Source organism: Mycteria americana, chromosome 3 (genome assembly GCF_035582795.1).
Source record: "Mycteria americana isolate JAX WOST 10 ecotype Jacksonville Zoo and Gardens chromosome 3, USCA_MyAme_1.0, whole genome shotgun sequence".
Taxonomy (NCBI): domain Eukaryota; kingdom Metazoa; phylum Chordata; class Aves; order Ciconiiformes; family Ciconiidae; genus Mycteria; species Mycteria americana.
Genome location: NC_134367.1, coordinates 60,839,595 through 60,866,954, shown reverse-complemented (window position 1 = coordinate 60,866,954; position 27,360 = coordinate 60,839,595). Strand labels below are relative to the sequence as shown.

The following is a 27,360-nucleotide window of genomic DNA, read 5'->3' as shown; positions in this document are numbered from 1 at the left end:
AAATATTATCAAACATTGTCCTGTGTGGGAGGGAACAACATGACGACAGCTTCCTTGATCATTTCCAGGAAAAGTTGTATCATGGTTTTTCAGGTACTATTGCTATGAATTATTACTGCCACAGCCAAATTCCTTTTACATTTTTATCCCTTGCTGAAAGGTGATAGTATTCCAAGTCCTGCTCTTGGTAAGACAAACGGTCTCTCTTGTCACTGCCACTTGCGTAAGCAGGGAGAGGCACGCTGGAGTTTGTAATAAAGGTTTATGTGGCAGTGTATAACAAAGATCACATTTGTATCCTAAATTCTCTTCTTTTCCTTTCACCCTCTTGTTTTTCCTTCAATCTGTAGCTCTTGAACTACTTGATACTGCTTTTCCAGTCTTCTGTCTATCTTTGCCAGATAAACGGCATTCCTTTCACTCCTCCAAGTGTTGTAGTAGAGAATAACTGAGGTCAGGGACATTCTGGGTTTAGTTCCTTGCTTTGCTTTTTCCTCTTTTTAATTCCCCTCTGAATGCTCTTGTTAATTTTTATGGTTTTTGCTTTTGCATTTATCAAGAGCTGTCTCCCATCTGAAAACCCCTTGCCATTTAACTCCTATATTTAATTAAGGCAGGGAAAAGACACAGTCCTACTGGTTAGTTTTGACTTGTAGACAAAGCTCCCCTGGGTTCAGTTATCCATGTGGTCCAGCTGGTGGTCTAGTTTGCTGAATCCAACCAGGGATACTTCATCTGGACAACGACCTGTCCCTGGAGGAAGTAAATGGAGCAGTAAATTCTTCCTGAGCAGCTGAACATCCCCGTCTGCCTGCAAGCAACCCAGACAGATGGGTGACTGCAGCTGCAGGGGAGGGTTTGAAGCACCGAATGCTGCTTTCTTTTGATGATACCAACCCCTTGGCCCAGAACTGCTGCTTGCACCGCATCTTTTGGGTGCCAACCTCTGAGGCTGGCAGCAGCAGGATTTCTCCTTCCCTCTCTCTGCCTCCCTTCAGCATCACCCAGAGCCTCAGTGCTGAGCACAGTTCTGCACCCTCCACTTCTCTGAGACCAGCTTCTCCTCAGTTGCTGCTGCCAAGAAGGTGGGAAGATGCTGGTGGAGGAAGATGACTGCTGCTGCCGGGATCGGTAGTGGGAGACTGAGACCAGCTCACTCTGGAGGAAGGTGTAGACAAGTTATGTGATGGAGCTGGGAGCCCACAGCCAGCCAGCCCCACTCCAGTTTCCCCCTGTTAGGTGCCTCTCGCAGGCATGCAGCACACACCCTGCTTTTCTCTCTCACCCATTCAGACTTCATTGTACGTGATGAGTGTTACGTGTGTATGATACTCAGCTCTGTAAAATTCAACCTTTAGCATTTAGGTCTTCTCACCAGTAAAAATATTATATATGCATATAATTGGGGGCTGGTTACAGAAAGTTTTGACTAATTCTCATGAAAGTTGGAGGCAAGCTGTGGGAGCCTTAAACGCCCATGTTGGTAGACTACTGCATCTATACACGTATCATTAAGAGACAAAGCTCTGACAAAGCAAAATGTAGGAAACTATCCTGCATTGCTGTCTGGATGATTAGGATGTTCCTCCAAAAGTCACTGAAGCCTGTCGCTCAAGCTTCCTCAGCCTGAGAGACAAGCTTCAGTGTTGGGCAGAGTCTTTTTTAAGGTCAAACTCACTGTGAGAAACAGAAGTAGTGAATAGGGACAGGAACTGGCTGGGAAGGCTCGCCTGCCGTATTTTCTAGTCCACGCACCACACTGGGCAGGCTGTTACCCCAAGGCTAAACCCTTTGGGAAAGCACGGCGACGAAACACATACTATGAAGCATGTTGCTTCCTCAACATGTTTCTGTAAAGGGTAAATCCATTTCTGAGCAGAGAGTCAGTGTATAGCATAGCCTGGGCTTCACTCGTGGGCCACTCTAGCCACTAATATAGCCAGAATGGTACCAAGGGGTTTGGTTCGTCCTCTGAACAGTGGAGATTTTCACCTCTGCTGTGTCAGAGAGAAGAACTAGAACAAGAATTTAAGTCAAATTGGACAGAAGTTTGTAATTTCTATCCTTCAATAGATTTATCATCGCGGATACCCTTTCACTAGATGCACATTGTGGATGTAAGTTGTGTCCTCTTCTGTCTGTGAAGCTATGAAATGATTCTCTCCCTCAGTAGAAAAGGTGACGCCATCACTGTGAAAAACACATACTTACATGATCTATTTTTCTGGTTTTTATTAACTCAACATTGTCTCCTACAAATACGATTTGTCATTCACCAGAAGATTTGAAATGTAGACTTAAGTTACACATAGGTATAAAAAGCATAAAACAGCACACACGGTACCACTGTTTAGACCAGAAAACATTGTGTTGTCCCACAGATAAGAAGAGCGCTATTCAAGCTCAGCCCTTCGCCTTCTGCCTCGGGGATTCAGTCTTCAAAGCTGTAGATGCTTCTGCTTCTTTTCCCTCAGCTTGTGAAGCCCTGCCGGCTTTCCCCTGGTGTTTCTCGCCCGCGTCTGGAGCACGGACCAGGGAACCACAGGGCAATCTCATCCTGCTCCACCAGAGGTTATAAAACCTTGGGTTCCTACTGGCTCTTCAGAAACGTTTTCCTCCTTCTCTTAATATTTATGTACAATATATGAAGGGATACGGTTTGCGTCTTAGATTTAGACATAACTCTTGCCTCATACTTAAACAATAACTTGAAAAATATTTTACAAAGGAAAAGAACATTGTTCATCTGAATGTCATTCATTATTATATTGCTATATTTTATACCCTATTATTTATATATACAAAAATTCTTAATTGCCTTTTACAGATGCATGGAAGCATATAATATAACAGTTTTAAAGTATCCCATTTTTAGACTTCTTTTTTTCTTGGCTCATGTCAATCTCTTTAATAAACTATGGTTGCTTGGAGAATATAGGAAGTATTTGGAATGTTGTTTAATAATAACTGGTAGCATTGTCCATTTGCGGCCTGAACAGTTGGAACACCTGTCAGGGCGATCTGGTAGAGATAGCAGCATCATAAGACTTAAACAATCATGGAGGGCTGTTAATGTGCAGTGTCGACGGGTGCCAGGGTCTGTTCTTTATTTGGGGCTTTTCTTTTCTTCGGCTGCGTTTTGTTGTTGTTTTCCCTCTGTTCTCGGTTTTGTCTTCGGGCTGCTCGCCCTTTGCTTTCCTGTCTTGTCTCCTTGCTTTCGTCTTTGTTGGACTTTTTTCTTTTCTCCTCCCTATTTTTTTTCCCTGAAATAAAAATGATGGCACATTAGAAGATTTGCTCAGGCTGTTGCAATTTCTGACTCCCTTGCTTTGCCATAGCCTGTAAAACCGGCCCTGGATTAGCACCTCCCGTTAGAAGCTGGACACTAGTACTAGTGTTTAGAAATGTCCAACTCTTCATCAAACTACTACATTCAGCCACTGGACTAGCACCTCCCATCAGTCTGACTCGAAGCAAAGAGCCAAGAACTCCCTGGGGAGTGCCGGTGCTTTAGAGCCGGTATAAATATCTCGCACACTCATAGCCTGTCTCCCACAGCCAGGGGCACAGCTCCATGTACTCCACCAAAACACAACTGGTTTGGGGACATCTATGGCCGAAGCCAGGTAGCGTTAACTTTGACTGGTCCAAATTTATCTTGGGCTGGGACCCAGAGCATATGGTGAGAGGAAATGAGCCATCATGTAACTCCCCTTCACTGCCAATGCTCAGCATCTGTGTCTTTCAAAAATCCCTCTCCCCTCCCTTAACCCCCACCACACCCACATCCCAGAGGATTCTTGGTATTGCAACATGAATCCCACGACAAAGTGTCAGCTCCAGCACAGGTATGTGACCCTCTTCAGGCTAAAAAGTGATGTTCCAAGTCTCAAGTCAAGCTGTAGACCATCATTACAAAATTAGGTATTCAAGTACTTTATTGCTTTAAATCTTATGAAGGGAAGATGTGGAGGATCTTGTTACTGCTACAGACCTCTCCAATAAAGCTTCCTGTCCCCTTAGGAACATTAAAACTTTGGGTATTGGCTGTGGAGATTATATTGTATAATTCATTTATGCTTGGACATAAGGAAGAAATTCTTTATGCTGAGTGTGGTGAGACACTGGAACAGGTTGCCCAATGAAGTTGTGGATGCCTCATCATTGGAAGTGTTCAAGGCCAGGCTGGATGGGGCTTTGAGCAACCTGGTCTAGTGAAAGATGTCCCTGCCCATGGCAGGGGGGAGTTGGACTAGATGATCTTCAAAGGTGCCTTCCGACCCAAACCATTCTGTGATTCTACGATTCTATTCTATTTGCTTTACAAACCAATGCAGGTATGACATTGAATTGAACTTGTATGTACACACAAGCCTAAAACAGATTAAATTTTTTTCTGCATGGAACTGGTTCATCTACTGAGCTATGCAGCTGAAATTCACCTGTGGTTAGATGAAGCCCAGTGATGTCTTCAGAAGCAACCTTGCTTGAGACTTTCATGATACAATGTCATACTGACTTGTATGCCTCCTTACATGGAGCAATTTCTGGACAAGTATTGAAAAGCATCTGGCCAAACTCTGTTTTATGATGTTCTGGTAACGATACTACTGAAAATAATCTATCCCTCTTTGTTACAGCAAAAATACTGATTGCTTTTAAGTATCAGCAGAGATAATCCAGGCTTTCCTGCACCAATGTTGGGGGAGTTACACAAACCTGGTGATAGCTCTTGCTGTTGAGGGTGGTGAACTCAGGGAATTGTGCCCATTGCAGACTCAAAACCAGAGCTGGGAGGTTTTGGTGCCTCGATGGGCTCTGTGGGAGTGGGTCACAGTGGGGGAGTGGGTGCAGGGGCAGTGGCTCTATTCTGAGAACAGATGACCATCCAAGGAGGAGTAGGTCAGATAAAGGGAGAGAGATTCAGAGGAGGTGAAGAGAAGGCAGAAAGCAAGGGAAAGCAAGGCAAGAAAAGGAAGGGAAGGCAAGAAAGCAAGACTAAGATATCAGGATATGCTGTATCCTCTTTTTGTGGTGTAGTTCTGTGGGCTTGTTTTACAGCTTCTTCATTCCTTACCATCGCTGCCTGAGATCGGAGAGCAAGGGAAGGTTTAGATAGACATGTTAAGTCAAATAGGGACAAACATCTGCCTTTCTCACCTGTTGTTTCTGAAACATGCAGTAAAGCTGTAACTGTAAAATGGCTCCTCAAATTTTAGGTACCCAGTCAGAGGTTACCCACTGTACACCCACATACCTGCGGAATCCCTCTCTGAATTTGGCGATGCCATGTAAGATGCTCAGAGGTGAGCAGGGGAGACCTGCAGAATGGGCGTGCGAGGCTCAGCGAGAGCTACCACCACTGGGAGAGCTGAGAGCTCCATGCAGAAGTGAGCGTGCATCTTACTCAGCTGTAATGCTGTCTCTTACTAATGGATAATGACAGTATGGAATTTCGTTCCAGCGGTTTGTAAATACAGTTGGCCCAAGATGAAATGTTATTTGAATGGAAACTGTCCAGACATTCAGTGTTTGACATTGTTCACTTGGTGATTAGCCAAAACCCTTCAGCTGTGACTTCCTAGCCACAATTCTTTAAGTATGTTGGAATGACATTTAATCGTTTCCCTTTCAGTCATGGATCAGGATGTGTGTATTTATATGTATGTCTGTGAATATACTAAGAATACACTATCTCTGTCTAGCTAGAGACTTATCTAGGCATGGCTTCACTGTTTCTGTTTTAATCAGACTGGTGTTATTATAAAGGACAAGCAAAACTGATCTCTGGAAAGTGCCTAAAATTCAATCCTAATTCTCTTCTACTCTGAGGATAACTAGTTTGGAGTCCCCTGTGCAATTTTATACATGGTTTAATGCCCTCATCTCCATGCTGTTGCCACTTGTGAAAAGATCTGCCCTCTAGACCTGTGCTGTTCTGGCAATGCAATAAAGCATAGAAGGGTCATCTTTGCTGGTTGTTTAGCTCCTTTCAGCACTGTTTGAAAAAGTGGCAGTTTTTATATGACAGTATAATGTTACTTCCGGTCAGTCCTTCGTTCAGTTTAGACCCAAGGGAAGGTTCTGCCCACAGTTGTCTGCTAGCATTGGGGTGTAGCTGGAGCCACGTTCTCGCATGCATCTCTCTCCCTGTTCATATGCCTGCTCTCTTCTTCCCAGACACTTGTTCCTGAATATTTTTTCTTCTTACTACTACTTGCTGAAGCCCACTTCATAACAGCACATTGAACTGGATGCCAGGAGTTGTGGAACTTCATTGAAAATTCAGGCATTTGGCTATCTGTGGAACGAAAAGTGCAAAAATGACATGGGCTGTTACATTTACAAGTTCATCTCTGAACTACTTCGCATTTGAAGAAGAAGAAAAGGCAAGAACGGCGTTAAAACCGAAGCTCATCAGAGAAGCAAACGATGCAGTAATGTAACTTGGAAGGAAACTTTCCCCCAGAGTTGCCGTTTCCCTTGTGAAGCATGTCGTTAGGAAACCCTTCTGCCTGTCAGCATGTGACGTTTGATGCACACACACATACCAGTGCCTACATCGATGCCTATACGTGTGTCCCTGTGCCCTTTCACAGGCATTTAGAGGCGGGCCTCCCCGCGGCAGCGGCGCGGCGGGGGGCCGGGCCGGGCCGGGTGCGGGTGCGGGTGCCGGTGCCGCCCGCACGGGGGCGCCGCAGGGCCGCGCCAGGCCCCTCCGCGCGCGGGGGCGGGGGCGAGCGGCGGGCGGGTGCCCGCGGGGCGGGGGCGAGCGGCGGGCGGGTGCCCGCGGGGCCGGAGCCCGCAGGCCGGGGCTGAAGGCGGGGGCCCCGCATGCCGGGAGGCTTCCTCCTCGCCCCCCTCGAGGCGTTGTTTGGGGGCCGGGAAGGACTGCCGCCCGCCCAGTTCCCTTCCTCCGCGTTTTGTCCGCTCTCGTGTCTTCCGTCTTTGCTTTGTAGTGCGCACACGAGGAACTTTAGCTCCTTTCAGCACTATTTGAAAAAGTGGGAGTTTTATTATGTATAAATAAATGTGCATTACCTGGCACACGAGTGTGCCAGGAAGAGGATATAAAAAAAGGCCGCGTCTTGTGCCAGAGCGTGGGGATATCGTTCTTTCCCGGTGGGTTACGGAATTCTCTTAGAGTGATGCGCTAACGCTGGTAACGTTTACGGCTTCTTAGGGATTCAATAAAACCTTTCAAAATTAAAACAAACAAAAAAGAAAGTAAAAAAGAGGGTAAGTCTTTTTAAATAGGACATAGCCAAACATTTTCCAAGACACTGTTTTTGCTCATGAAGATGTGGATTCATGAGATTCTAATAGTTCTAATTGTTTGGCATTAAAAGAGCTTTTACTCCAGAACCGAAACTTCGTACAGCCAACTGTACTGGAAGAATTAGTCTGTAGGCATTGTCCGGTGAATTTTCTTGTAGATGGGGGATACTTTACTACTTCTAATAGTAGCAACTTTGTATATTGAAGAAAATCTACAGACATGCTATAATTTTGAGAAGTGCAGTAGTTCAAATTAAATGCAGACATGGAATTAATTCAGAGAACAATATAATCACATGTCAAATCAGCTTAAAGGTGCCGAGTTCTCATTAATCTAATTTATAGCCCCTGGTCAAAGAAATCCCTGTGTCTGTATTTATGCAATCCATGTCTGCATACATCTTTAAGTATGCAAGCCAGAGTATTTCAGAGAAGTCTTTGCATTATCGCATCAGATGTGGTGTTTCCACTAGACCTATGACCGTATTTTATGGAGTAGAGGGAGGAGGGGTTGGTGATGACTTAGGAGACCTTGGTACTTAGGAGTACCATGTGAGAGAGAGTTACTGGAAAAATCATGGCTGACGTGGATTAACTACCACAGGTTCCAGATTTCATTTACTTTAGGCATTGTCACTTAGTCCCACCCTATTATGTTCAGCTGTAATTACTACAGGGAGCTCAGAGCAGCGTATTTGTTCATTTCTCCCTTCCGTGGGCGCTGAAACCCCAAACCACCATAGGAAGGCATAAAATCTGATTGTGCAAACTCCTTCGCTTTGGGGGGGGGTGTCGCAGGGTAGGTCTCGTGGAAACCCCAGAGGGATGAGAATCTGGCGTCAGGCATTTGGGATGATCGTATTTCTTTTGGAGAGATCAATCCCACAAAGAAATCTACCCTGGGAGAGGAAAAGGGGCAAGAGGAGTTACTGAACTGCGCCTGGCGGGGTTGCAGGCACTGACGTAATAGGTCCCTATCTGGAAGGGTCCTGGCGCTTCTACTGTGCATGTCACCACGGACCACAAAATCCTCCCCGCTACACTATAATAAGCTGAAGAGCTATAATAAAAGACCACAAGCCACAGCTGTAACGTGCCACAGTGTTCTTTCACACCCCTCACAGCCTCGGCTGACCTCTCAGCACTTTCCCGGCTACTGGAGCACTGTCAGCACCGGTGTTCCGGTACCAGTGCTCCAACACCTCTGTACCCCACGAGGTACCGGGACAAAACCTGGGGGGTAATGCCACCGCTCTGTATCGCCCTCCTTCCCACCTATCCACACCCTTCTCAGAGACTTTTTTTAGTCCTCTTAGACTAAAAGTCGGTCACTTTTTCCTCACAACGCGACCTGGATGACAACAGCATGACAACCTAGAAAAAGCTGTGCCGAGGAACGATACCAGTAAGAGGAGCATGCCCCAGGCTCTAAAACCACTTACTACAGCTCCGACTACAATACAGTCATGTCATATTACGCAACTGAGTAGATCACTCTCGTTTTCAAGAAAAGTGACACATTTTTTTCTGGAACACAGGCCGTAGCATGTACTCGTACTACTTGCCAAGATAACAACAAGCTGCCAAACCCCCAACTGCCCAGTGATGCAAAGGCCGTTGTCCTTTCATTCACAAGCCATTAGTGGCTGATTCATCTGGTACGTTCTTTTGAAGTTTAAACAGCATAACTTTCTTATCAGCAATCATTGTTTTCCTAGTTATAGTGGCCCTATTTTATAATCACTAGATTTTCAGGTGGCCAGAATGGTGAGGGTCAACAACTTCACAATTACCTAGGTGCTACACGGCTCAGTGCATTTCCTGGCCTTACTCTTGAAGATGCACCAACTGCTGAAGTGAATCTGGGTAAAAATTTTAAAGGAGCTAAGGTCCAAAGGCATTCAAGGAGGAATTAATTTGGCCAAACATAGGTTCTCCAGCTGTTGAGATGCATGAGAACAGCCTACCTGACTTCCACATACCAGTCCAGATGGATACAGGTCTTAAGATGTGTGTCATATCCACAGTCCTATGTGGTGATCTTAGATGACTCAAGATACCTCAAAAGATACCGACACTTATGGTTAAGCAACTGCATAAGAGGACTTAGTGACTTATGTGCCTGTCTCCTCTTGAAAATGGAAATACTTCTCTAGATGCAGACTCTAGGTGATGTTAGAGCCTGAGACCTGCAGTAGTCTTTCCATGAGATTTGGGGTCCTTGATCTTCATTTGCCTCTGAAAATAGGATCGGGACTACTAAATTGCATTCACTTGAAAAATGTTCTTGTTTATGTCTTGTGTGCTAGTCTGTCCTTGCAAGAAAAGGGCAATGCTGAGGCAGGCACGTCTGGGGGAATGAGAACATTGTGTCTAAACACAGGAACAGGTCAGGCCCGCACAACAGCAGTTTGCATAAAGCAGGCAGAGAGGAAAGAGAGGAGGCTAAGCAGATCAGCTATGCCAAGACAGGAGACGTCAGGCTTTGCCGCTGTAGCAGATAAAGAGCAAGTTGTATCCCATTACGTGTATGGGAACTAGGAAGGGATCATTTCTTCCATGGGCTGCTTGGGAAATGACACTGCTACACTCGAGAGCTCATAAGCAAGGCTTATGGAAAGTCCCTGGCTTAACTGTCTTGTGATGACCTCTTTGCAATAGAAATGGGTTGGATCTACCTTTCCTGTGCCATAGAAAAGACATTGCCAGTGCCTGAAAATACAAGAATATCCTTCAGTCATAGAAGCAGCCAGAGGAGGAGGATTTCTATAATGAGTTCTGTTTGCTGTTTGTAGAGACGTTTACTGCTGTCTCTTCAAACCAGAGCCTATGGGGATTTATTTCCTTTGCACTTGTCTGTTGGGACTAAGGGAATTTGTTAGCAGCCTTATTTTAATCAGGACTAATGTTGTGCTAACAACAGCAATTTTATAATTACATAACAGTTTTCATCTTATAAGGTCCCGCAGCTTATAAACTTTGAACACAGCTTCCAAAGACAGGAAAGTAATGGCTATTTAGCAGAGCAGAAAACCACTCTGCATTGCTTAGGATGGGAAGTGACATACACCAGGCTGTTATTTTAGGAAAGCAGCATTTTCTTGTGGAGCTTGCTTTGAGATTTATAACAAAAGCTTCTGAATGGGATTTAATTTTTACAACTCTCCTAAGAGTTGCAAAAAGGTAGATGAGCGTCCAAATCCACCGTACAAGCCTCTTTTAAGATTAACGGAATACAAAGATTGGCGATAGCAGTGATTTGTACCAAAAAACCTTACCCTGTTGTTAGAGTGTTGGGATATTGGCAGAAATCTATAATAGTTTGTTTTCCTTTTAGGCACCAATAATCCAAGCCCTCCCATTAGCCCAGATTGAGGTGATAAATATAGTCCTTTTTAGAGACTTAGTTCAGCTGGTGCAGGCTTTTGAGCAAACCAGAAATAAAAATGTGATGCTGCATTATGTCAGAGCTGCATGTTTAGTCTGCCTCTCTAGAAATAATCAAGAAAAGTTATACATGATAAGAGACAGATGCTAGTGCCTCAGCAGACATTTGAACTCTTTCTAGTACAATAGTGAAAAGGAGGAAACACCCAAAGAAACTTGTTTCTTTAGTACTCAAATGTGTACTCTGAAGTGCTCTGAAGGGAGGGATAAATGAGAAAAGCCGTTTTCCTTGGCTTTCCTTAAACCGCTTGCATTCATGTAACCTGCCAATTCAGAAGATAATCATATGACCCCAATGTTTGGATGCATCTGTAAGAATGCCTTTTTCCCTAAATGACCACGGCTTGGAGCTGGGCTATACCGATGACTGAGTACAGATCCCGGAGGGGATTTGCAAGTGCCGACTAATGCTTGGGCCAGGCCAGTAGTTCTGCCTCGGTACTAGATGCCAGGGCCAGGGAACCTGGGCATCTTCCACTGTTTCATTTGCTGGTATAGGTGCAGCTATACGCTCCCCCTGGAGCCCCCCCCTTACATCTCCTTAAGTTTCCCGATGTGCCAGGAAGGTGAAGGAAGACGAGGCGTCAACAGGATGCACCTCTGGCCCCACTCTGCACGGTTCACTTGTCCCCTCCGCTCTAAGCTCGGTTTGTTTGCGTTCCTGCCTGGGGTGACACCTGTGCTGACAGGTAGACGGGAGCCCATGCGTGTCCCACAGGTAACCCAGGCCAGCCTGACGGATGGATCAGCCGGTCAGCAGTAGCTAACACGCAGGGGGACGGCAGCCCCTGACGGATCTACTCAGCAAAACCATCAGCCCAGAGCCAGGGTACTATTACTTAAATTTGCCGGAGGCCCGATTCTGCCCTCTCTTGTACTTGCTCAAACACATGGAGGTCACCAAGGTTGGTCTCTGGTGTAAATGAAGGGAGAATTTGCTTTCAAGGATACTTTTCAACACAAGGTGTTGAAAAACAACTGTTTCTTTCTCTTTCGTGTCTCCAAGGTGTGTGTACTATTTCAGCTGGCCAAGGCATTGATCTTTCCCTCTCTAGGTAGTGCCGATATTTCCAAATACATTTTCATCCTGATTAAAATGACAGGGCAGGTTTCTATATTTCATACAGACCAGGGACTCCAAAGGTCCCCTTTCAAAAAGGGTGACATAACATATCACTTTGGCCATCTCCATATGTTTCTGAAAAGTTCTTCTCACCTACTCAGAGCATACTTGGCAGTTCACCAAGTAGAGAGCAGCTTGTGGAGAAGGGGACTGGGATGACCAAGGCTCTTGGGCTGCCTCTGAAAAAGGCTCAGGAAATTTTTATGCCAAAGTGATTCAGGGCTTAGCCTTAGGAAGCTTGGGAAGCTTGGGTGACCAAGATGCTGTCAAAGGGATCTCAGGTTTTCAGGCTCTTGCGTCCTCGTCAGCCTGCCAGCTGGGTTTCCAAGGGCCAACCCAATGGACAAACTGGCAGGATACTAGGCAGAAACCTAACACAAAGGCAAGATTGTTTCAAAACCTGCCTACTTTCCACTGGGGCTTCACTGAAATCAGCAAGTTTCTGGGAAATGTGGTGACTTTGATAATCTGGTATTTTCCATTCCTTTGGAAAATTCAGCCCTATAAAATATTAAAAAAAGATTTCTAAGTAGGGGTCATGGAGGACGTGCATGAAAAAAACTTGAATGCAAATATTTTAACATTGCCCGTAAGTCCTCAATTTAAAATGAATCACAGATAGAAATTGTCCATGTAAATTTTATCCAGACTGTCTTGTCTTCTTTTTTTTTCCCAAGAATGTGGTAAGTTTATTCTTTTTAAATCCCTCTGGGAATGAACTGTGCGTTCAGAGCTGTTTGTAGTAACACAGGCTTTGCACACTGAAGTGAGCAGTCGGCTTTATGAGTAGCTTGAAGTGGAATGTGAAGAATGAGTATGCCATGTGACAGTGCATCACTGGAGTCCACTTCACTCAGTATACTTCACAAACTGACCACCATGCCGTTTAGATCGGATACGAACGAGGTTGGATGGCCCAAAGGTTAGAGGAGATGCAGCCTCCGCCGAGACGAGAAAGCAGCCTCTCTTGGCAGAGGGCATCACCAAGTGCTAAGGAAAGTCTGCAACCCCTCAGCCACCCCACCAGGAGATCTGCCCTGTGTCCTGCCTAGCACCGTTCCTACCAGCAGTGTACAAGGGCAGTTCAGCAGAACTTGCTGTAGGCATGTTTTATTTTTCTGCTTGGTGCTTGACTGGTGTCTTAAGAGGGCTACAGCAATGCTGGTAAATTGATAGCAATCCTAGGTTTTACATTTCCAGGTGTGTCTGTGGGGTGTGCACAGCCCATATGGCGGGGCCAGTTACAGGAGATGAATTATAGAGCTGCAAAAAGGTTCTAGGGAACCCAAAGCAAAAGTTCAGTGAGTGATATTTTCTGTACTGTGATGTATTGCAAGAAGTCAGGACCTTCTCTAGCCTCTGAAAACTGGGACCGTGGGGACCAGCAGTCTCTCCTTCCAGCTGCCTCCTGCCCCCAGATGAAGCAGCCCACTGTACGCTAGTCAACTGATATATTCATGCTTCTCTTCCAAACCGAGTAACTAATCACTTTCCTGCCTGCTCCAAGAACTTTCATGTTAGTCAAAAAGAGAACCTACTCACTGTTTCTACAAATCTGAGTGTCACCTGCTTTTTCTAGCAACTCCTTAGGCACTCTTCTATAACATCTGAGACCAACCCCGTAAAACCAAAAATATTTTGCAAGGGTCTGGTATGACATGCTCAGAAACACTTCACAGACTGTCATATAGAAGCGTAGAAATCTCTGGGGCAAGAAGACAGCAAACAGTTGGTGCCTACATACTGTAGTAAGATACTAAAAGGAGCAGGATGCTTTGTCCAAAGAATCCAGAGCAAATAGACCCTTATCCCAACCTCAACCAGAAACTCTAAGAAGGTACTTAAAATTGATCATGTGCTTTTGAAAATGTTACCCGAGATGTCTCTATATCCAAAAAGTTAGCTTATGTGCCCTGAAAGAGTGAGTTGTTTTCACTTAGAAAACAGAGGTTCCATCAACCTGAAACCTGAATACGCCCTGTAGTATTTAGAGGGATTCACAGAGACTCCTCCATCTCCATATTGCGTCTTCCACTGTGTCACATTTACACTTATCCATCATAGCTTTAGTTTGATTTAAGACCACTGGGGAAAAAAATCCAGCAACAAAAAATAGACTGTGGCTGGGAATGTGATCCATTGTCACAGTGATGAACCTTTTTTTTCTTTATAATACAATCTTCATATGACTTCTTCAGGTTCCACAACTTTAAAATGGAGATGACAGTTCCTTAATTTTGGTGAGTGCTTTGGGATCTATGGCTGAAAACCCCTACTGGTGCAAATCAAAGCCACTGAAGTGGACAGAGAGACTCCTGCTTACTTCAGTTAATGTTTTGAAGGACCAAACATCATGCTTCAATCAAATAGAGAGCTCAGGATCCTTCTTTACAGAGTATTGTTTCCTTGCTCATGCTTAAAGGTAGCAGGGGCTGGATCACCCACTGGCATTCCCTCCAACCACCCACATCCGTACAAGAAATAAAGTCAGTTCCTCTGGATTTAAACTAAATCCTTCTGGTTTAGCAATGCACATTTCTACTTAAGCAATAAACATCTCTCATCTGCCATTCATTAATATTAATTATAAATGGTCACTAGCTCATGGGATCCAAGTCCACCAGCTGAGATTTTTCCAACTCTGACCTTGTTAGGATTTGTATAAAAAGTGTTCAGAAGGGTCCTTCGAAGCTTGAAGCCAACAATAAGTGCAATTTGCAGAGTACAGCATTTAGATTACACACTTAGAACAAGGGCAGTCAGAAAGGGTGATGGGGAGGAGGGGAGGGAGGGAAGGAGAGAGTACAGAGCCTGAAACAGCATTAAGAGTTTTAGACCTTTCTGCAGGCTAATGACAGGGAGAGGCATTGTCCATAATGAAACTGGCCCCTCCATTAAACATTACTGTAAATGAAAGGTTGCGTGAATTAAAGGTTGTTCATCTCATGTTTCAGGAATGTAGCTGTGTTTCATGTCTGAAGCCTGTTTTCCTTTTAAACGGAGTTCTTCAGATGACAAATGAGAGAGAGAATTTCAGAAAGCAAATGGGCAGAAGTAAATACATGCTTAAGAACAAAGCAGAGACATAACTGTAGCTGTAAATCTTTATACTGGGGCTACTGTTTGCCGTAGATATTGAGGAGGATTGGATTAGAATTGAGAAATTTCATTGCTGGGTCATTTTGCTTGTAAACCAAAAAACAATAGAAAAATCCCCAGGGTTAATTGTTAAATTCTAGCCTTAATATCACCTGTATATGTTTCACTCATGGACCGCTGATTAATTCTTTTGCTACTATTTTGGATTTCAAGGAAGTAAAAATAGAAAATTTAGGAAATGCTTTTTCTGAATTGTGCGTGGCCACCACATCTTTAAATGAGAAATGGGTGGTTTTTTCTCCCCTTTAATTTTTTGCCACTGAAAAACTGCTTCAACAAAAATTACTGAGAAATAATATTTGTTTGCATCAGTCCTTAAAATTAGCTCATTTTTTTCAGGCCTAAGCACACAGCAATTTTACCTCTTGGGCCACATCTTCATCTGCTCTTAAAATACACATAGCTTCATTGGCAGAGAGGTGCTAGCTTATATTTCTGGTGGATTAGTGTAACAAGTTCACTGAAATTTTCTATAAGAAAATCCAGCCCTATGCTCTTCCTATAAGAATGATTCAAAGCTGATGAATGCAAGGAGGAACATGAAGAGATATCTCAGCAATGCAAATGACTAAACTGGACAAAATGAAAGGAAAGTTGGTTTCAGTTCCTTGACTCAGGCCCAAATAAAAGTCTGCGCTTGGTAGGGACAGCAGGAGGCCTTATATTGATGTCAATGGACAGAGATACTTGGATTTGTGCTCTATAAATGTGCAGTATGCTGTCTCTCTGTGGAAGTCGTACAGAAGACAACAGGCAAGGCAAAATTTTGTGGAAATTTTGTAGCAATTTTAGAAATGCTTATCAAAGCTTTATCTAGTCCTTTACTAGGCTATGAAGCTGAACTACTATAATTAAACTGTCTCTGACGGATGTTTGTCTAACCTCCTTAAAAATCTTCTATGATGGAGATTCCTACAACCTCTCTCCTGATCTTTATGATCTCTGATAATAACATTGGATGTTATCATCTCATTGGGAACACTCTGAAGCTCCTTTGGACCTTTATAAAGGAAAGTTATGGCAGTGAGTGTTTTCTTTTCCAAAGTTATGAGGCTGGAAGAGAGCTGGGAGGTGGCAGGCTAAGCAGACCAAATGCTACATCAGGTGTCAGAGCTGGCAGGGAGAGTGAGCCGAGAAGAGACAACGAGACTGGAGATGCTGAGAGCTGGGTGGGGAAAAGCAAACAGAGCTGCCTGGGTGCGGAAGAACAGACAAATATCCAGTAAGATGAGGAGAAAGAGCAGCCAAAAAGTGCTTCTTTGTTTTTGCTTTATTACAAAGGAATGCTGAAAATCCTTCTTTACGGCTAGGTCCAAAGTACTCTGAAGTCAATGGGATTTCAGTGAGTCTTGGATCAGGCCCTTTAAAAGAAGGGCAGCTATAATACAATAGTGAATGTGTGCCATTGCCGTTCATGACTGGCAGTGTTACAACAGCATTGCTATACATGGAAGTGTTCCACAGCCCAGGATTTAGCTGATTAAACAGTGCTGCGTGTGTCACCATTAGACTTGAAACATCCACTGCCTGATTTACTCTGTAGCTCACATACCCCAAATGTTTTGCATTCTTGGACTAAATTTGATAGATGTACTAGCAAACTTCTCTCTCACATTTGTTCTTCTATCCAGGACACACAGGCCAAAATAGTGAGGGGTTTAGATCTCCAGGTAGCGAGGGCTGGGTGAGCCCTGCTGTCAGCAACCACTTCCCTTCGCCTTTACTTTGTGGTGATACTGCCCAGAGGTGAGAAACCAGCTCACCGTGGTCTTCTGGAGAGTCCAGAGAAAGACGTTGTCAACATATCATGCTGTGGCACACAGCCTGGAAGAGGCTAATTTCCCCTTCCAGCTGTGACAAACATGTCCCTCCCTCAGAAAAAGCTCCTTAAAGCACTAGAAGTTAGGGCAAGGACTTTGGAAGCATCGACTGTGAGAAGTGGTAGAAAGACCCGTGTGCAGAGAATGACGGGTACGTGAGGATGTGCAGGCAGAGCACGGAAGGGATGGGGGTAAGAGAGAATGATACTCTGCTCTTTCGCACGCGGTCTCTGCCCTGCGCTGAGAGGGGAGAGTAGCCACGGTTTCCGATTTGCCTCTCTCTGAAACTCCGCAACGTGAAGTCGCGGAAGGGGAAGGTGCCATGGATAAGTAAACTACAGCTGTACCGGGGGAGAAGGCCAGAGACCGGGCAGACCCCTGCGTGTCTGCACAGCGTAACAGCAGTTTGTTTTAGGACTCTGTTTGACCCGCAACAGCCATCCCTCTTCCCCAGGCAAATCTGCTAAGGAGGGAATAGCCCCAGCTAGTCTGGATGCAAGCCAGAAGGTGGCCTTGCCTTGTGGCCGAGGAGCGGACCTTTGCCTGCTCCTCTTTAGCAGTATAGACACAGCTGCAGATGTCACCTTCTAAAGCCGGAGCTGCTCCTCTCAATCCCAAACATTTTTTTTCAAGAGGTGCTGGAAATTTGGTGCTGAATGAATACCTGATGGGCACTTTGGAAGGGCGAGGAAGAGGGGTTGGTGAAAGGTTTGTATTCCCTCCTCTTTTTCCTACAGAGCTCAGGCATCTAAAAGATAGTCAGCCAGCCAATTCTGGAGCACGAGGAGGCACCAGAAGGGAAGATCGGGAAGAGAAAAAGAGCTGATTTCTATCCCTTATTTGGTTTAGTGATCTGAGGAGAACAGCTCTCACATCGTTCACATTTTAATAGAAGAATGCAATCAGCTTTTTTCTGATTCACTTCCTTTACAGGAGCGGTTGACCACACGCTTCTTTGACACCATTCCTGTTAATACGAGGTTGATGCTGTTTACCAGCAGCGTGTCCAGCACATTTTTTATAGCATGCCGCAGAGGACCTCAGGGCAGCTGAGCCACCTCCCCTCTGCTCCCAGGCCCCCCAGGACAGGGAGGAGACGGAAGGTGGCAAGAGAGAAGCTGGCAGCAGGAAAGGAGAACATCTCCCGAGGAGCACAGAGACAGCGTCAGCCCAGCACCCTGCGAGGCTAAAACCAATTTTGATACCTGAGGGCCTGACAGGTTGGTGTGTAGCCACAGCTGTTTTCAGCCTGACTGTTCATCGAGATGCATATTATTCAGAGAATACAACCTTGGCAGGCACGGTACACGTGTACACAGTGTGTGCATACATGTATATTACCATATGTACAGAGGCACACAGCGTGTATGTATTACCTGCTTGCGTGGTTGATACGTGTCTGTCAGAACTGGGACGTATGATGAGAATTTAATGTTCTCACTAACACAAACAAAATAAACGTAGTTGTAGCAAACCGCAATATTACTGTTAATTAGTTCAGATTTTAAGGTCTCAGTTTGCAGGTAGTAAGCTAATAAGACTTTCAAAACTGCCTGTGATTAAATTTTGAAAAAACTGTGATTAAAGTTTAAAAATGGCTTTTTCCATTTTTGAGTTTAAAATTTCCATTCCAAGTTTAAAAAATGGCTTTTCAGCCCTTGAATTGTAGAGCCCGTACATCCTCTCCTGTTGGCTGTTTTGGATTCACAAATCTCTCCGACTCACGGCGGTCCTATTTTTCCCCTCTTAACCCTTCTCACCCAGGTCTCTTTTCTAGATCGCGCCCCTGTCTGCCGGCCCACGGCGGTGGGCAGCCCTGTGCCGTCCGTGCCCGGCCTGGCTCAGGTATGCCCACGCCGCCATTTCACTTCATGTGCAACTAGCAGATTCCCAGCCGCAACAGCCTTACTCTTGGAGGCTGGAAATGTGTTAAAGTTAAAGAGTCAAAACCCCTGCAAGGAAAGGAAATGAGAGGTCCTCTTGGCAGCAACAAACAGAAAATAAACAACCAAACTCTTCACAAGACAGATTCCTCAATTATAGTAACTCAGGCTCGCAAAGGCCAGAGTTATGACCCGTTGGCGTATGCAGTATGTAAACACAGGAATGCAGTAATTAGCTTTGTGTTCATTTTGAGGCTTCAGAAGTCCTGTGACCTGCCATGGAGTAAGGTCATTAACCATAACCACATTAGTGACCTTCACACAGGACACCCCATCTCTCACAGTTATACGAGCGAACTGTGCACTGTGATGTCTCCCCGGCTCACATGCTCCAGCCCTCTTGTTGTAAGTGCCGCCGAGCTATACGTGAGGGAGAGGATGTGACTTTGGGGATGAGCTGTGATTGGAATATCTTACTTTCCCAATGCTTAGGACTTAAATGCGATTAAGTAAAAATACTCAGTACCGGAAATATCCAGAATTTCCCCCAATTTTTTTTTTTTTTTTTTTTTTTTAATCAGAAGAATCTGTTTAAAAATAGTACACTGAGGAATTATTGGACTGGTGTGGGCCTCCATTGCTCTGGGAAGAGACTTTTATCTTTGGTGTGTGGAGTGTATAGGGACAGATTATTCATAGCTTGTTCTGTAAAGGGCAGTTCACCTTTGAATAAGCAGGCGTACAGCCATTAACAGACGTTTATCAACAAACACAACAAAACTCTGCTCTAACCCTGATTTTGCCAACACTAAATGAAATTAGTATTGGGAATGAGTATTTTTCAACCCTACTTTTTGTTGTACTGTGGCTGACGCATGGATCCCCCGAAACACGCTTGTCTTGCTTACAGAGTCAGCCGGGGTGAGCCTTGGTTTAGATTTTGCAGTGTTGCAAAGTCATTACTGTGCAGATGGAGAAAACGTGCCCTTTAATTTAAAAGTTAGCAGGTAAAAGTCCAGATCACTCATACTAGGCTGTCCTTAACAGTCATTAGAAAGAAACAGCACTTTCAGGAGGCAAATTATTTTGCCCTTCTTAGAATCCATTGTACAATGTCATGGGTCCCCCTCCCCAGGTGCAGTGTAAACCCCACCATTACCATGACCCTTGCTTTGACAAAACCAACTAATTTTTAGCTGTCCAGCTCAAGTGCAGTGAATCCCATCATGCTCTTGCCAAGCCTAGGGAGGCTCGGTTGAGTCCCAGCTTGTCATTCCTTGTCTGAATTCTCAGATAGCAAAACCCTCTCTGTGAAAATTGCATCCACGTCAAATTCAGATTGTCCAGTGTGACAACAGAGCTCAACAAAATGCACAAGTAACTGTTCCAGAGGCCTGGCAGTCCAGAATTTTGGGGGAAAAATTAGTATTACCACATGAATAAACACGTTGATGTGGCACATACTTATGCAAGACTTAAGTGGCTACACAGGAGTTTCTGTGGGTTGTGAAGATTATGAAAACCTGATTTATGTGCCACAATTCAAAACCTGTAGAAAGAGGTGGGAAACTCCCACTGATTTCAGATGGCTTCCTTCACTACTGTACCTCCATGTACATTTTAAAATATAATGCAACTTATGCATCTTTTATTTTAGTAGGGGCTCTCTTTTTCTTTCTTTGTTTTGCCTGGGACAGCTTAACTGACTGTTAATAAAATTAGTGCACCTCAACTAGAGATCAACTGCAGAAACTTTTCTTTGTGAGAAATACTAAAGGGGCAACTTAGTTTAGACTCCAGAGCCCTTTGTGCTCCGTTGTTACATGGATCCGTATGGCATCAGAGCGTGTACATTAGGGTAGGTAACTCCATGAGTTTAAGTTAAGTGAGTTAAATTAGTTTATTGCCTAATATTTTAAGTGTGATAGTATTAAGTTACATTGTTTTCAGTTAAAGTAAATTATTGATGAATGGCTTGGGATTTTTAGCTGAGTGGTGGTTTTGGAAATCTGGTGGATGCCTGACAGGGTTCCTTCCTCACACTATAGCCAACTGAAGACATTTTCAGACATGATCTGATTACTATGTCTGAAGCATTATGCAGACATATAGCAATAAGGGGTGGAGGAACTAGTTCAAAGAAACAACAGAGATGACCTGAGTCTCAGTGCTCTAAGCTTTTCAAATCAAACCTGGATTTTTATATTCACATGTACGCAGTGCAGGATAGAAGCATTTATTTTACTTTATTTCCTCAAAATATATACACTTCCTCATTAAAACCGCTCAACAACAAATCCTGTTCCCTCGGTTCCCTTCTGTTTACTGGTCTGCATCTAGACTTCAACTCCTCATCTCAAAGACACTGCTTTCTCTCTTATTCTTGCTGTGCACTAAAAAAAAAATCACAGCATAATATCTGTATTCTCCTTACAGTACAAGCCATTAACTGACAAGCTACCTTGCCTCCAGGGGGTTGCAGTCTTGTGAATTTTGACTAAAGTTGCCCCTCTTCCTTTCATAACAGTCTCCTGCTTTCAGACTCTACAAGGTGACAGTTCCTACACTCCACAGTGAAAAAGAAATATGCTATTCTACATTCATGCCACCATGTCTTCATGTCTAATGCTTGAATTTTTGCCTGTCGGGCACAGGAACTTTCTTTGGTCTGTGTTTGCACAGAACTGGGCGCAGTTAACATTGGTTCTCTCGTTTGAACATCTAAATGCCACCAGCATGCGAATGAATCAATATATGAACAAGCAACAATTGAAATGTATTATTTATTTGTTTACAACAATACAACTGTGTAACCAATGTAGCCTGTCTATTGGCTTGCATAATACCCAGCTTCCTAAGATGTCTTCCTTGTTCATAACTATGCACTTAGTCTTTTGGTGAGTGTTTTTAATCTCTTCAAACTGATCAGAGCATGTTCTCTGAAAGCACTTAAAACTGTCTGCTCTCTGGGGGTTTAGTTGGGACTCAACAGAAAGTCATATGGGCAACATTCTGTTCTTGGAAGAATTACTCATGCATGAAAACATGCAATTCCTTCCCCACAAATACTTTTGTATACAATTCTGATATTTGTCTTTTGGCCAGTAAAAGTCAATCTCACACATTTGCAGACAGCAGTCCAAAGGGACTTGTGTTTGGCCAGAGCACATTTATTAAGGCAAAGAAATAATATTGATGGGTAATTTGCAGTGTTTGAAAAGCTCTGCAAGTCATGCTTTTCCAGTACATCTATTAGCCATTAATGGACATGGCTACAGGAAACACGTGACTCTCAACGTATGTCTATCAGGGAAAGACAGGAGCCAAGAAGATGTTAAGTGTGGGAAGGTAAAAGTAATGGTGCACTGCACTGGGGAAACAAAACAAGAAGTGTGAGGAAAAGAAAGGAAGAAGAAGAAACTGGAACTTAAAATCATATAGTCATGCAGACTAAAAAGAATTCACCATCATGGGATTAAAAGAGGAGAATTATGAATTAAATTACAGTGAGGTTTGGATGGGACGGAACTATCAAAGGAGCCTGTATGTGAAACACATGGGAATTACCATGTCAGAACACACTGGGATCAACTAATTTAGTGCTAAAATGAGTAAAAAGAACCTTTTAGGCTAGTCGGGCTGTTTGTATCCTCATTATTCCCATTTGTTTGCATTCATTCTGAAAATATACCTTCTGCCAGTAAAACTTCATTTTATAGCCAATGAGGGGAAAAAAAAGAGTTATAATAGATCTCAGCAGCTTTAATGACACACCAGCAGATGGAAACAAAAAAAACCCCACCCCTCTTCATCTGTTTTATCTTGTTTTGCGTAGCCGTTCCAGAAACATGTCCTTGCTTCTGTGCGATAGCAGCGACTTAACTGACTAACATCCTGCCTCTGACCTCAACTTCTTGAGCAAAGTCATTGAGGCATCTGTGACGAGCATACCCCGTCATCATGTGGTCTTTGCCCTAACTCCCTTGGCCGCAGACATCTATTCAACATGGAAATGGCAAAGGCTGAGCGAGCTAACTCTCTCTTCATGGCTGCAGAGAAAAGATTAGCAGCACTGTTGGTAACTGCTGCTAGACTTCAAAAGCTGATGCCATGAAAGCTAAACTCCAAAGCAATGCCTGAGCAGCAATGGGGAGTCGTACAATACAAAAGAGCTTTTCCAATATTTCTTAACAGTAAATACAAACATATTTACTTTCCCTTCCCTTTCCCAAAGTGTTTTTCTTGTTACCTCCTTCTGCACTCACTGACTGGATGCAGCTAGCCGTAAGAACAGAGCGTGACTTGGTTTCTTGTGCAATTATTCTGTTGTTCAAAGGGGAACAGAAGTTTCTGTCTGTGTAATAAGGGACAGTGGCAGTAGGGAAGATAAGTTGCCTGGAGATTAAGTTGGAAAGCTTCATTTCCCCATTCCAGTAGGAACAGAAGGAAAACTTCTAGCTTAATTCTCAGTTTCTTGGCTTGTCACCATAATCCATCCCTTCAAGCTATATTAACCTGATGTTTTATGTGTGAATTTCCTCAGTTTTATTAAGAATCATCTTTTTTAAAAAAGATTTTAAGTTCACCTCTCTGTGAAGGTGTATGAAAGTGAATGGGACAGACTTTTGTGGATACTGAGGAGTATATAGTGGTGGATTTCAGAACATTAAAAAAAAAATGGCTCTCAGACATAGACATACAAGTCCCAAGGGCACGGGTAGAGTTGGAACATAGGTTCCATCTGCCTGCATTGGTTTCGAAGGAATTGTCTACTGAGTGTAAAACAGGCTAGAATATAGTCTGTGACTTGCTCAAAAAGAAGAAGAAAACCCACCTTTACACACATTGCAGGAAAAAAAAAAGCTTCATGATTGTGAATGAATTCTTGTGGTGTGTAATATTTTTCAAGTATGGTTTGGCTCAGATCTCATAAAATAAGAATTGACAATCAAATACATGAGTAGTTTCTTCTAAAGTACTTACTACACAGGAACAGCAGGCATTTCTCAAAGAGAAACGTCTTGTCCAATCTGAAGACATTGCCAAATTGCCATAAGCCCATACACATCATTATCACCTCAAAAAACTGGTTTCACGGTTCCAAAATTACGGTTCAGTCCTATATTTTCAGCTCTGGCAAAATTAGCTTTGGTAGAAAAAAAAGGACTCTTCCCCCAGTTACAGTGGGCTAATGAGAGGCTGTGGTTCAAGTTGTGCCACTGTGCAGGGGCAGAAGCAAGCATGGACATTTTGGACATAGGTTCTAAGCATAAGGGAATCGGCAAACAGCTCGCCGTGGCTGCTCCCCTGAGGCAGATGCCTCTCTACCTCTTCAGGGCACTGCTGGACACAAGGAGGAGGAGGAGGTGACACCTACCCCATAGGTTCCCATAAATCAGTAGATCTAGCCAGTTCTTGGGTGAGGGGGAGGCACCTGTAGCTATCTGGTTCGTAAGATCCTCCTTCTAACGCTATTTCCCTTCTCATGAGGCATATCGCTAGGGAACAAGCCAACCTTCAAAAGGATTACAAGCTCCAAACCCCTCTAATGTGTCTATAAGTAATCTGCAGCGACCCTAGCGATCATTTAACAATGAAACAGTAGGTTACTACTTGGTACCAGCAGCTCATGCTGGCTCACAGATGTTCACACGGGGCAGCTGCTCCACCTGTTCCACTCATCCTCAAAAGGGCTGAAACCTTGCTTTTGAGTTGGGAGGAAAGGGGGAAATAGAAGGGATGGGGAAATGGGAAGGATGGGGAAAATGGGAGGGATGAGGAAAAGGAAATATTCCATCAACACTCCTGTGCCAACCAGAGTAACTGCACCAGGCACAGAGCAACTTCCCTGTGCAAGAAGGAGAGAAAAGGGAACAAAGGAACAACAATCTATACTCGGTGGAATTTGTATAAATTATTATTTCATAGACTTCTTAAGCATCTCCCATTCTTAACATGTGGGATGCCATTCACTAGGTGCCGTGATGGGGAATAAGTCCACCAGGCTGGCTCACATGGAGGGGCGGTTCTGCTGGCACTCTTGCTTATTGGGTGAAACCAAGTGGATTTCCCGTGGCTGCCACGCAGTGTTGTGGTCTTTCTCCCATGCTGGGACTCCGTGAGCCAGATGCCGATGGCAGGATCGGGCCACGTTGTTCAGCCAGAGCTAGTAGAAGGAGTTCAGGGTGGGAGAGAGGCCACAGCGCTGCAATTGCAAGAGTTACGGGCTTACCTGTAGGGAAGCGCGAAATAGGAAGCAGTTTGGAGGAATCCCACGGTTGAAGCGTGAAGCTTGGCTGCCTGATACCCAACAAACAACTCCCCCCCCGACGTGTTTTACAATGGATCTTTTTGTTCTGAGCTCTACGTGCAACCCCTCAACTTGGCAGCTCTTTCAGCAGAACCGAGAGAGTATGTGCCTTCCCATCCAGCCCACCCTGTCCTCTCTAGATCACACAAAGCGCATTTTTTTGAGCAGCGTTAGGACTTTATTTCCTCCAGGCAAGGGCACAGTTCTCTCCAGCCCGAAGAACACCACATCAGTGGGAGTTTTGGTGAAGCCTGCAATCGAGGCCTGGGAATTCAGATGTGAGTTATTAAACAAGCACAATACCAATATCTCATATTATGATGATGATAACGTGGTACCTTTTCCTTCCTTCTGACATCTCTTTCTTTGTACAATACATTTTCTGCTCTCGCTTGTAGCTGGGCAAGGATTGCCCCTTGCTGACGGATGCTGTACGATCTCTCTGACCCTTACTTCATTTCCTCTTTTGAAACCACATGTTTTTCCTTTCTTTGTGCAAGGGCTCCATGGACTCCACTCACTAGCTTCACAGTGCACTGCAATAAACATAGGACAAGCTGAGCCTGGCCAATATCTTTTTGTATACACAATGCATATGGTACATTAATTTTGTTCTGCATCAGCCAAAAGGTGGCAAAAATTAATGGAATTAATCAGGATTTGCATCAGTGAATTGACAGAAATTGGACTGCTGAGGATATACTGCACAAAATAATGTTAAATAATTGTCAGTTACTATTTTGTACTCGCTGTTTTGTAATTCCATTCCTGAAACAAGGCAACAACAACACAATTAGTCTCAATGAAATCAGTTACTGGGGCTTGTTCTGAGGTTGCTTTGGTTTGGTGGAGGTATAAATCCTTGTAGTGTCAGTGGGATTAAACTTTGGTCATGCCTGTGTGAAAGGAGAGTGAAGTCATTGGGTCAAGCTGCTGCAGCTGGTCTCAAAGGTATTGAATTTGGAAATCAATAGAGTTATAAAGGACCAACTGATATCAAAAGGCATTACATTAAGAATCAAGTATCTTTGGTGATCTGCTGCTTGGTATTCAGCTTAAATAGTGAAAGAGCCATCATCTGTAGCATATACAAGCTGTAAGTAGGCAAAGCAGAGGAGAATTTGGGTCGGGGGGGTGCAAGCTTTTCACAAAAGTGTGACGTACAGTTTATAAACCACAGTCATCTGAATGCGCATCCTGTACTATTGGGAACTCAAAAGTTGTACAGCTGGGCACTTGTCCAAACAGTGTAGGCAAAAATGGGAGTAATCTTGGAAGCTTAACAACATGCTCTTAATAACTATCCTTCTTTTGTGCCATCTCCTCAGTATCTTTCTCTTGATAATTTATATTTACTTTATATTCATATGTATGCTTAAGACTATAAACCACCGCTGAAGAAGGAAAGACTTCCAGCCCCTCTATGAGGAGGAATTTGTAAGTCAAGATTTTTCCACCTCCAGAATTTACTTCCAAATTTTTCCAGACCTAAAAATATAACTGACCTCAGGCAATCTCCGAGCCTTCCTCCAGTGAATTGTCATGTGGGTCATTTTGTTTTTCACATTACACTAGAGCTCTCCTGTTAAAATAATTGGCCTTCACGTGCACAAAAAGGTTCTGTTTTTCCTCCGTAGCTTTAAATGGCTTTTCCTAGTTGAGACTGACTCATTGTTAAAGCAGCTAAGTCTACAGCACTTGGAAACAGCCATCAAGAAGCAAAAACGATCCCTTGAATTTCTTTCAAAGATGAAAGTCTTTGCTTGAAAATAAAACCGTAAAAACCATCACTACCACCTGAACTAATATATATTTGAGCAGTAAAATGCCAAACTACTGTACCTTATTTTTATTCCTGCATTACTTCCCCTCCAGAACATGCAACGCCAGGGAGAGCTATGTGCATGATACTGTGGGGGAGGAGATTTCCATCATGGCCAGGCTGCGCCTAAGTGCTCCCTGGTTGCTGGTGGCTGGAGAGGTTGCTGCCTCCACCGCAGTGCGCAGCCCTCAGCCACCACAATTCACAGCCGGCATACTAAAATAAGCTGAACCTTGCCGCAGCTTCGGCGTGCCCATGGCAGGGGATGTCGACTGCAGCAGCCCAGAGGCAAATATATCACTTGTTCTGCTTTCAGCCGGAGGGGTGGCAGAGGGATGGAGCAGACAGTTAGGTGTGGTGACCTCCAAAATTGCCCCGGCGTGAATAATCGGAGCTTGTGAGTCAGAGGCTGGAGAGATACAAAAGCAAGTCTCTTCTCCGCAGCCAGTGAGTCACAGGACCAGTGTTGCCAATCTTACTCCTTCAGTGACAGTGCCACATTATTTGGTGTTTTATTT

General features: G+C 44.1%; 1 protein-coding gene across 3 annotated transcripts in view; it reads right to left on the bottom strand.

Moving 5' to 3' along the window:
* Window positions 1–2,215: 2,215 nt before the first annotated feature.
* The window catches only part of RSPO3 (R-spondin 3), a 64,618-nt gene continuing 39,473 nt past the window's right edge, over window positions 2,216–27,360 (bottom strand). Inside the window, exons 5-6 of one of the 3 annotated variants that reach the window (XM_075498716.1) lie at window positions 25,359–25,556; window positions 2,216–3,263 (exon numbers count right to left, since the gene is read on the bottom strand). In XM_075498716.1, coding sequence (XP_075354831.1) covers window positions 3,070–3,263; window positions 25,359–25,556 — 392 coding nt within the window. In that variant the 3' untranslated portion in view covers window positions 2,216–3,069. Of the gene's footprint in view, window positions 3,264–7,076; window positions 7,198–21,525; window positions 25,285–25,358; window positions 25,557–27,360 lie in introns of those variants that run through there. The other 2 variants (XM_075498717.1, XM_075498718.1) reach the window with 2 other exon arrangements.